At 34.5% G+C, this 12,116-nt stretch overlaps 1 protein-coding gene across 7 annotated transcripts in view; it reads left to right on the forward strand.

Moving 5' to 3' along the window:
- STRBP (spermatid perinuclear RNA binding protein) overlaps nt 1-12,116 on the forward strand; it is a 113,988-nt gene that overhangs the window by 59,645 nt on the left and 42,227 nt on the right. For all 7 annotated transcript variants that reach the window (XM_011364311.2, XM_011364313.2, XM_011364314.2 and 4 more), the window contains 3 exons: nt 2,330-2,550; nt 7,132-7,297; nt 10,814-10,958. In XM_011364311.2, coding sequence (XP_011362613.1) covers nt 2,330-2,550; nt 7,132-7,297; nt 10,814-10,958 — 532 coding nt within the window. The remainder of the gene's footprint in view (nt 1-2,329; nt 2,551-7,131; nt 7,298-10,813; nt 10,959-12,116) is intronic.

Below are 12,116 nucleotides of genomic sequence, written 5' to 3' on the forward strand. Positions count from 1 at the left end.
TTGATTTTTAAAAAATTTGTTCTAGAGATTATAACAGTTTTCTCTTTAGAGAGAAAATTCTAATATTTTAGTTTTGGATGATGGGGAAAAATTTTAACTCGAGATTTTCTCTGTCATTTAGTTTTATGGTGAGATATAAAAAAATGATGCTGACTTGTTCCCTCCCATGTGAATTATTTGCCTCTTTAGCTCATTTATCTATTACAGTATTGATACTCTTATAATTTAAAGAAAAGCTTTATACGTATTATTGGTCATAGTTGATGAAAATTCCTTTCCCAGTTTACTTATGTTAAATTTAGCTCAGTTTTTTGGGTCTAGGAATTTTATGTTTTTACATAATTTAATTGTTTGGTGGATATTTTCCAATTTCTCCTATCCTTAGGTGTCAGATTCGAATGAGAACGTTCTGTTTCTGCATAGTTCTTCCAATCTGATTTTTTAATACTTAAAAAAAATCTACTTGGAGCTTATTTGGGTAAATAAGATCACCCTCCATTTTTTTAATATTGTTTATTGAGTTCTTTCACCATTGTTTTATGATGCTGTCACATCTAGTCAATTCTTGGATTTAACATTGGCAGTCAGTGTTATTTGTGAGAGAAACACCAAAGGTTTGTGTTATGTAGCAACATGTAGTTTAATTATGGTGAGGCCAGTGTGCGGGGCTGAGTAATTTAGCTGACTAAGTACTTTAGTAAACTCATCATAAAACTAAATGACAGAGGAAATTTCAAGTTAACATTTTCCCTACCATCCAGAACTAAAATATTAGTAGAATTTCTTTTCTGAAGAGTAAACCAACTAAGAACAACCTAATTCATTATATGGCTCTCTGGTTTCCTTGTTATTTGTTTTGAGATATGTGAGTAAATCTCATGAAGTGATTAAAGTTTGTTTCTTTGTGGCAAAAGACTCCAGCTGGGAAACTTGTTGTGGCCTTGGAACAGGAAAGAAATCTAGACAGAGATGACTTTTATCTAAGAAAAAAGGAAGTTTTGTTTTTGTTTTTAGTCGTTTTATTATATAATAATTTAATAATTCAGAGTTTCAAAGAATTGCTTGCCTTTTTAGTTATAGTTTGCTCATTTTATAAGGAACAATGATACTATGCTATTAATTTTCTAGTGTCCAAATTAATATGATTTTTAAAATATTGATATTCAAACAAAAACAGAGTAACACTGATAAAGAATTGTGAACATTTTGGGGTAAAGACTTTAAAAAACAAGTATTTACCATTTACTAGCACATAATTTCATGTAAGTGAAGACACTGTAGCCACCCTTTAGATGGAATACTTTTTGGCTTTATGGAAACTCACCAAATTATCCTTGTTCATTTCGCTTTTTACTGGTATAAGCGTCTTCTTGGTATTTGTAAATTGGAAATATTCAAAGGTTTTGACATGTGACTCATGAGTGTAAAGGATCTACTCTATTAAATTTTCATGAAATTCATTCTATTTCTAGGCTCTAATCTGCTTCACTGACTTCTGAGCCAGCATGTAATTTTAATTATTGCTTTTTAAACTTTCGATATTTTGTTTTAGCATAGTGATACCACCCAACCAACTTTGTAGAATATTTCTTGATACTTTTATTGATTTTTCCCCCCAAGTGAGCTTTAAAATTATTTTCGTTGCGTATTGAGGGGATTTAGATTGAGAATGTGATGCACTTGTAAATTAGTTTGGGAATTTGATTCTTCTGCAATATGTATTTTCCCTGTTCTGGAATTTGGATTGTCTCCTATTAATCTATTCTAAAAATTAAAGCCTCATGCCAAAGTTTTGAATGCCAAATAGTAAACAGCATTCTCACGTCCACAGTTTTTCTAGTGTTCATGCATAATGTTGTATTTTGTATTATTATTGTATTATGAAAGCTCAGTTTTTCCAGGTACAAAAATCTCTTAGAAAGGAGGACACTGAAGACTGGGTATCATGAGTCACCATCATGCATTTCCAGATATTCTAGTCAAGCTAGAAAGTATCTGTTTCTCACCGATGATGTGTGATATGGGTGACCTTTTCGAAGTGGTATTCAGAACACATAGATTCAGCTAAAAGGTAGTGTCTACATACATAATACCAAGTGCGAACTGGGTGAACTTTGCCAAAACATGAATGAAAGATCTCTAATTTCCTGGTGTGTTTACCAGAATGGGGTTCACTTCCTATTACTGAGCAATTTTTTACTGTCTCAATGTTAACTATTTCACAACAGTTTGACAATTAATGCTGTGACTTAAATATAGTTGTATGTCATCTTTTTCAGGTAGCATTGTTTAAATTTTAAGTAATTGTTTTCTTTTTCCTTCTCGACAGAGATCTATTAGATCCTTTGCCAACGATGATCGCCATGTTATGGTGAAACATTCAACAATCTATCCATCTCCAGAGGAACTTGAAGCTGTTCAGAATATGGTGTCTACTGTTGAATGTGCTCTTAAACATGTCTCAGATTGGCTGGATGAAACAAATAAAGGCACAAAAACAGAGAGTGAGACAGAAGTGAAGAAGGATGAGGCCACAGACACCTACTCCAAGTGAGTGTGGCCTGACCTTCATGGCGCTTTACAGTAGCGCCTAGAAAAGTCCAGGGTCCCATCCCACCGGGTTTCATTTGGTGTATGGTATTCTTTGGGTTTTCTCATTTATATGATTGTAAACAAGGAAGTAAATGTTTGTGGAATTTTTGAGTTAAATTTGAAAGGAAAACAAGAAAGGAATAATGATTAGACCAGAAAAAGATGGACTTGTGCAAGATGCCCTTGGAGAGTGCACCAAACTGTTTAAAATCTTGTCTTTCGGAGGTTACGATATGTCATCTTTTTCATGTGTTGGTTCAGTCTCCTCAATTTGGAAATAAATAGTGTTTTTTGTTTCTGGGACAATCATAAAATGTCATTTTGCCAGGTATTTTAAAACACTGGTGTAGAAGAAAGAGTGCAGGAAAATGTATTCTAAAGATATTTTTGACTGTTGTTTACCTTATTGATTCCCAGGATCCAGCTCGCTCTCTTCCATATAGTGAAATGAAAGAAGGCCTAATAGGAGCCAGACCCTTCAACAGTTATAGCAGAAGAGTCTCAGTGCTATAACAATAGTAAGAGATTAGTCAGATGAAGCTGATGATAACTGGAGTCAGATCATGAAACTTTTTATGACATGCTAAGCTTAGAGTTATTGTTTTGAGCAATGTCACTAGGATTAGAATAAGTGTATGATTTACTTTGAAAGATGAAGCTCATTTAACTGTGCTGTATTAATAGGATTGAAAACATTGACTAAAACTTGTAAATTGAGGATAGAGGTTACAGAAGTTTTTTTCCGGTTTTAATTCTAAATCAATGTGATAAGTAGATAATAGTAGGAAAGTATTGGTAAATTGATTTCTTCACAGAAAGATAGTGTAACCTTTTCATTTTCAGATGAAAGATAATCAGTATCAGTTTTCAGTTGAAGGACATAATTCCTTTACTTTGTTAACTATTTATAGGTAACATATACATTGTATCTCATTGTAGTTTTGTCACTTTCAAGGTCCTTGGCAGTAATTCAGTTTTTCTGCATATGATGGCTTTAAAAAAGATACTGTCAAAATTTGGAGTTGTTGTTAACATTAGCAGTATTATCCAGTAATCTTGTTCTGTATATCCCAGCCCCCGTGCAAGTAAAATAGTCATACGCTCCGTATTTAAATTGTACTTTGGAATCGTTTATGCCCTTTAAAACTTTTTGTGTGTGTGTTATAAAATATATAACATAAAATTTGCCATTTTTATCATTTTTAAGAGGAGTTTCATATTTCAGTGGAGCTCAGGCCTTTTTAATACATCTTCTGTGGTTCGTTCTCAAGGTTGGGCAGACTTTTGGAAAGGGCTCTGGTAGACTTTTGCTTAACTGGTTCAGGTTACTGTGTTTTAAAGGTTTTTGTTTTAAAGATTTAAAAAAGATAATGCACTGCATTATCTATGTTCGTTTAGATTTTTAATTATAGCTCTATGTGTGGATGCTCTTGATTGTCTCTGTAAAGTATCTCCAATTTGTGGAACAGTCACAGGTTGAGCGCTTGTCTGATTCTTCTCACGTGGTAGAGCTCAAGTTGTGCAGAATTGTGCCCTTATTTTGTATAAACCAGAGGCAGGCACATCTTCAGGAACAAAGCTATGTTTGATAATAGATGTGTATTGCACTCCTGGTATATGCTGAGTACTACAGAGGGCACAAAGACAGATGACGGCTAGTTGATATTTATTAAGCACCTTCTATTGCCAGGCACTGTTAGACAGGTTTCACCTGTGCACTCTTATTTTACCTTTTTATAAACTGACTCAAAAGTCAAAGTGCACAAGTTCCCACCATTTGTATTGTTAGGAATATTAGGACTCTGTTATGAATTTAAGTAATTGTCCGTATTTGGGTCGCTTGCTTTACAGTGCCTTCTATATTCAAATTCGTTGTTGAAATACGGGAGTAAATCAGGACTTAGTTCCTCTGCTCAGTCATGCTGTCTTCTATATAAGACCATTTTTTGAAAGATTTTTGAAAGATTTTTTTTTTCTTCTGCATCCCTCTCCCCTCTCCCCTCTCCCCTCTCCACTCTCCCCTCTCCCTCCTCCTCTGTATAAGTATATCATAATTATACAGAATTTAATAAGTGAGCTAACAATGGCTAGTTAATAGCTACCATTTCTTGAGTGCCGGCTACTGTACTAGATTACATTTCACATTATTGTACAATAAACCTAGTCTCTGTTATTATCCTCCTCTTCTGCCCCCATTTATTTATGAAATTTCCACTTCTTCAGATTTGCTTATGGAAAAAAAAAAGTGACTCAGAATCTTAACAAACTTTAACTTGCTTAAGGTCACTGAGTGTGTGGTGGAGCCAGGATTTATATTCTAGGCTGTCAGACTTCAGATCCAGTTTTCATAGCATCTTTGTTTTAATTTCCCGTAACTAAAATGGAAGTACAGAGCAGGGAGATACGCTGGTTCTAGGGGTCAGAAAAAACTTTATGAAGGAGGTAGCATTTGTGGTAGGCTTAGAGGATGGGTAGGGGTTTGGCAGGCAGTGCAAGTAGAAGAAAAAATCTCAGCAAAGATCTAGGCGTGAGAAAGTGTAGAGACCATTTGAAGTATTAATAGCTATTGTTTATTGAGCTATTAATATATGCAAGATTCTGGGCTAAGTTCATTACTTAAATGATATTCTCAGTACCACTTTGAGATGAAAGTATTATTACCTTTTTACAAATGAGAACGTGGGCTGAAAAAGTCAAGTAATTTGTCCAGTGTTACACAGCAAGTAGCAGAGCCAGGGTGTAAATCAGGAAGTCATGCTGTCTCCTAAATTGCCTCCCAAAATGCTAAGTATCTAAATGTGCAGTGGGACACCAGGAAGATAATAGGCAGAGTGCCATCTGTGTGGTGCTTTTGAAGATTATTCTGGTTGCAGTCTACTGTGTGCAGTAGACTGGAGATGGCAGAGGTTAGTTGATAAGGCCAATGAAAGGAGGTTATTGAGGTAGGTTAGGTGAGGGGTAATGTGAGCCTGAAAAGAAACCAGTTTGAAAGCAGCGGTTCAAGGGTGCTGTGGACGGGGAATTTATGAACTATTATTCGATTTGGGAGAATGAGAAGATGAGAGGACAGGGATGCAGAAGAAAAAAAAAATCAAAGATGACTGAGTATTCTTAATATCAAATAAGTCTCTACACTTGGGTCACTGCTTTAAAATGCTTTTTATTTCTTTCTATACTTTTACAGCCTTATAGTTTTTCACTGATTTATGGTTTATTGAATCTCTAAGGTGTCCCAAGCACCCATCCAGTGACTAGATTTCTTATAATTTACTGTGTTGTTTCCACAACCACAATTCGATTCTCTCTTCTTTCTCTAGTTCATTCTCCACTCCACTGACTTCAGCCCAACTCTGCTGATTCTTTACCTCCACTTAGACCTTTCTTCCTACTAAACAAATCAAGGCTCTTCTGAAGTCAGACTTTCAGGTTGCTTTGCTTGTCCTCTCTGCTTTTAACCTTTCCCTCTTCTGAACTTGGGATGCAACCATAATAATGTAAAGAACCTGAGTTGTGGTCAGACCAACTAGAGTTTGAATCCAGGCTTTGCCATTTTACTTTCTCTGTGAATTTGAACAATTAATTAGCTTTTCTGAGATTCTTTTTTTTTTTTGCCTTTCAGATGAAGGTTTATTGTGAGGTTTAAATGAGAATCGTGGCGTGCAGTTTGTTCTTAGATGTTACTTTCTCTTCCCCTTTTAAGCAGGTTACTGCTTAACTGCTGTGTAAGCCTCAGGAGCAGGAGAGATTGGATATCCTTTCTGTACTCAGACACTTGCTTACTTAACTGCTCAGCTGTTAATTTTCACTTGTAATTAAGGAAAATGAACCAATAAGAAACTTTTAGTATTGAAATTAAGGATAGATGTTAACATTATTCTTATGAACCACTTATGACTTGATGTCCTTTGAGTGCGTTTGTTCTTTTAGCTACGGCTGGATTTGGAATGCATATTCTGGCCAATTATCTTTGGTCTGTTCCTTCTTTCTTCACCTCTTTGCTTTTATCACATTATTCTGCTTTCCCCATAAACTTTCATGGACTCCTGGAATGATACAGCTGGAAGGAACAAGCCAGGGCTCACCTAGCTGATCGCCATTTGACAGTTATGGATACTGAATCAGCAGGCACCACTAGCAGTAGAGTCCAGGGCTTTTAGAGTTCCACCCCGATGTTCTTTGTCTGTATCCTGTGGTATTCATGTTTCTCACAAATTCTTTAATTACCAACAAAAAGATAATAGCAGTTTTTTACAAATTTGAAAAAGTGTTTAAGGGGATACAGTATTTTTGGATTTTCCCAAGTAATATAGATATAATGAAAAATGGAAAGATCTATAGTCTGAAATATGCTCCCTATTGATTCCTTGGGGAATATTCTTTATGAGGCTTAAATCAGAGACTTAATTTTGTGGAATTTTGGATATCTGGACTTATATATTTCCTTATCAGTTTGTAAGGATATCCAGGTAGCCAAGTAATGATTAAGTTTTAATTTAGGAAATAGGTTGTAAAAGTAATCATTCAGACTTTTATTTTTAGGGATCAAGGTGGTCGGACGTTGTGTGGTGTAATGAGGATTGGCCTGGTTGCAAAAGGCTTGCTGATTAAAGATGATATGGACTTGGAGCTGGTTTTAATGTGCAAAGACAAACCCACAGAGACCCTGTTAAATACAGTCAAAGATAATCTTCCTATTCAGATTCAGGTGAGTACAGTTCAATTGCACCTCTAGGAAAATTTGTAAAAAAGGTGAAAATAGGTAGTTTCCTTGATGAATTCAATAACAAGAAATAGGTAATAGTAAAAGATAGATACAGACAAAAGGATTACCAGTACTCTGGGTCACTGACTCATCTGTCACATTTCTGGAGATTAGTACTCAGGATATATTTACCGAATTAAGATGGCTATCAAGGTACAGCCTTACCATTTTCAGGTGTATCTTGATGAGAGTCTTCATGTTTTCCAGGCTAGGTCTCTCAGCATTATAAAATGCCTGGAAGGGTTGGTATAATGCAGAAAAGAATTTAATGATCAAAAAAAGCCTGGACAACTGGAGACTTGCATAGATGATAACTTTTAAAATTGAAGAAGCAGTCAATTTAATAATCGCCCATTCGTTCCGTTAATGGAAAATCACTTTAATTCTTTGTTTCCAAACCTTTTTCACATTGGGATGCATTTAGAAAAATTTAATATTGTTATGCTTCCTGGAGGATGTTGGTGAATGCTGCGAGCACCTCAGGGCTGCAGGCAACCAGTTGGTCTAGGACTGTGGTCACCCTAGGACCTGCTCTGCCAGCTGCTCCGAGGGCCAATTTCATCACAATTGGGAAGCTGTGATCATCTTTCAGTTTCAGATGTCTTATCTCTGGTATAATTAGCTTATAGCTTTTTGATGATTTCATTTCAGTTAGCCCTCATATCCATGTCACATAAATAGATATTAGTCCACAAGGTCCAAACTGAGTTGTTGAATGCGCTTTTATTTTGTTGGTTTCTTTTATTTGTATTTCTTCTAAAAAGGCTCTTCCCCCCACTCCCAAGTAATAGGAATTTTAAACTTTTTTTTTATTAGCTGTTTAGTAGATCATTTTCTTTCATGTTCAACTGATTTTCAAAGCCATCTTCCTGATTTTTATTGTCTGTCATTCTTGACAGTCAGATTTGTGTTACTTGTTGACATAGTCCCCTATATTAATTTTTAGAGCACCTGTTTTATCAGTCTGCCTTAGATCTTAATTTTTTTTTTTAAGTGAATAAATGAAGAAAATTTTCTGGACTTTCATAGGATTGAATTTCTTAAAAATTTTAAAAAATACTTTTGCAATCGTATCAGGAGGGAAAGTGGAAAGCAGCATAGAGTACAATCAAGCTTAAGAAACAGAACATTTACTTAGTAACCGGTTTCTGGCCAAGTATTCTTTTTGTTGTTTAGAATGTTAATAATATTCCTTTTGTTTTCATTATTTTTAAATTGCTTTAAAATTTAATCTCTATTTCTGAATTATAGTGAACGTTGTTACTCTTAAATCTATAATAAAGTAATAATCAAATGATTGGACATATCAGAGGCTTTTCAACCATTTCACCCCCCTTTCTGTTCCCTTTCATTAAGTCCTATTTCTAATAAGAGTAGTCATAGTCTTCATGTGTCAGTGTGGGGAAAAAGGCTGAGAACCAGTGGTGTAATAAATCGTTCTTATTCTGAAAGTCTGTCATATTTCTCCAGTATTAAAGATGCAGGAGATTGGGCCAAGCTTTCTCAGTGCAGATCACAACTATGTGAATTCTGCATTTTTTTCTCTCCTGAGTGAGAGTGTATTTCTGGCCACCACAGTTTTAAAATGCTCTTGTCGAGCTAGCAAGTGTTCAAGGGAAGGGTGCAGGAGAGAGTGCAGGCTGTGTAAACCATTTCAAATTTAAAGAGATGAGGGCTTTTTAGGCTAAAGAAGATTAAACCAAACACAGATATCTTTAGGTTTTTGAAGGGCTTCTTGTAGAAGGTTAAAGAGGCCTGAACTCTTAAGATAATGGAAATTATGAGAAACATGTTTCAATTTAATATAGCCAATAGAATTATCTAACAGTAAAACCAACTGCCTTGTATGATGGTTAGATAGATCCCTTACTAGAGATATTTGGGTAAAGGTACCCAAATAAAATGAGGATATAATTGTACACCCACTTCAGATTAAATTATATACATGTACAAACACATATGCCCACATACATGTAAGTTAACACATTTATTCTTACTAATAGTATTTTAGAAAATTAGTTTAAGGATGATTTCTGCCTTTACTCTCTGTTTACCCTTTGTTTTCTTGACATTTGTAGGGAAAACCAATTTCTGATGTGATATGATCTTATTTTCCTATGAGTTAAAAATCTTTTTTTTTTTTTCCTGAGCACTTACCAGAGCAAAACTTTCAGTTATCTAAGTACCTTAATTAATTGAAGTTGTACCATTCCTTTTCTCGACATATTCTTTTCAAGAGTAATTTTAGAACTTCCTTGAGCTAGAGAGGAGAAGGATGACCCAAACAAGAAATCTCTTATAATTAGGCTAGTCCAGAACTCATACCATCTGTTTATTACTTTGGATGTGTCTTATGTTGATCTGCCTGCATAATTGAAAAATTTAGTTTGACTCGTTCTCTGATGGACATCTTTAATTCTCTAATAGTCATAAAACGAATGTGGGCAGTTTTCTCTTTTTTCTCTATTCTGGTTCTGGTTTTCCCAGTCACTGCGTATCCTTTCCTGGCCTTGGCTTCTATTCACAATTAGATAATAAATTTTCTATTTTCTATCTTTTCTATCTTTTTAATTGTAAAATGTTATTTTTATGTAAATGGCTCTGAATTCTTTTAATGCACACTAACGAACAGAGACCCAGTAGAGTTTCCATTCAGCTATTTAGGTCAGGTAATAGATACTAAATTTCACCACCAAGAAAGGCCCTGTAGAATTTATTAAACTATATATTCAATGTATAATAATATATTAAATATAACTTATATGACTCTAATTGGTGATTGTGGATGGCCCTTAAATTATGTGTATAGTTGTGTGTTGAATGAAGCAATGCACATTTCCCTATGGGTGTCAGATGACTTGTCACATATAAGGATAGGTCTCACTGGAATGATCTCTGAGTCCTATCGTTAGAAAAGGGAGTTATTTATGCTCTTTTTTTTTTTTTTTTCTTTTGGCCAATGAGTGACTGTGTAGAGATGCTTTTTTATTCATTCTTACTTGATTCTCTTTAAAAAATCTACATAATCTTAAATTTGTAAGTCCTCAGTAAGTAAGAGTTCCTTTTTAGGCTGTCTTATCAAAAAAGGTATTGGTTTAGAGTGCATTCCCAGTGATTTATTTTTCTACATTAGTTCTCTGTAATAATTTATCCTTTATCACATAATGATGTTGGTATTTTACTTTCAAATATTAGAAAAAATGAATTTAAATACTGTTAGTAATTGTATAGGTAGTTGACATCATGGTTGCTTTTTGAAGGATGGAGAAAGAGAATTTGCTGATAAGGTGGGAGGGGAGAGAAATGTTACCCCTAAACTAAAGAACTGGTTAAGACTGTTGATCTCCTGGGACAGTATAACTAGTAGTTAATAAGTTTGGAAAATAAGGGGCAATCATCCTTTTTTTTTTTTGAGATTTTAATCTAATTGGATGTTTTTGAAATCTTGGTGACTTTCAGAAACTCACAGAAGAGAAATATCAAGTGGAACAATGTGTAGATGAGGCATCTATTATAATTCGGAATACAAAAGAGCCTACACTAACTTTGAAGGTGATACTTACTTCTCCTCTAATTAGGGACGAATTGGAGAAGAAGGATGGAGGTATACACACACATATATATGTACATATATTTGTTTTGTTAACTATGCTTTATGGATTTAAGAAATAACTGTCTTCATTTGTTTTATGCCACTCATAGTATTTTAAACAGCTTATTACATAAATCAGAATATTTTGCAAAAATGTATACATTTGAAATATAAAATATGTTAATTCAAAAACCTGTGCTTATCATGTTGGTCTTAACTCTAATTTTTATACTGTTCTTGTGTTCTGTTTTACTTTGTATAGTATTCCATTGTTATTGGTGTCATTCAACCTATTCTATGTAGTTTGGCTTAGGTCTGATTTTAGGATTAAAAAAACAGTATTGTTTTCAAATTTATTCACTTATTTCAAATTACTCACTTGTACATTTCTCTTGACTTCTAATAACTAACCTTATAAGATTTATTCTCTATCTAACTGCCCATGTGTAAATATGTTTTATAATGTAAGAGTTATAAATTGGGGGATTGATTTTTTAGAAGTAAATAATCTTTAGTACATTTTTTTCTAGGAGGTTTGTGATCCCGTGACCATTTTGAATATGATATATGTGGGAATCATGCCTTAAACTAAACTCGCTTCTGAAGTTAAAAAGAATTCCTGTATGGCAGTGCCATCCTTGTAAAAGTAGAGTGAGAAATCTGTTCAGTTTTGAGAAGTAATGATGGAACTGGGCTTCTTTTTCTGATGTTTTTATCCTGTCAATTTGCTTGTTTCTGCCTCTCAGTCCTGTCCCAAGAAACTTGGCGTGTGATATTTCTCCTGTGTCAGACCTTTGACCAACTGGCCCTTCTCTGTCATGACAGTTTAGAGGCAGTGTGGCCCATCTGGGCCAATGGAGACGCCCTGTTGCTGTTTTTCATCACTAGACGTTTAACAAGTCCCATTGCTTTCTCCCCTACCTGAAATACCAGTGCAGTAAGAAATATTGGTCAGTTTCTTAATTTATTTCAAGTCTATGGTAAAGGTAGAAAAAGACAGCTCCCAGTGATGTTAGAACTTCGTGTTTTGGCAAGCATGACTTGTTAGGATCTCTGAAAGTAAAAGTGATAGACTCCTTTTAAAAATGTTTTTTGGGGATAACTAAAATCAACCATACCAAACCTAAGAGATGTAACTAGATATATTTATGAATCATAGTTTAAAATTAA

The sequence above is a fragment of the Pteropus vampyrus genome, unplaced genomic scaffold (assembly GCF_000151845.1).
Source record: "Pteropus vampyrus isolate Shadow unplaced genomic scaffold, Pvam_2.0 Scaffold95, whole genome shotgun sequence".
Classification (NCBI taxonomy): domain Eukaryota; kingdom Metazoa; phylum Chordata; class Mammalia; order Chiroptera; family Pteropodidae; genus Pteropus; species Pteropus vampyrus.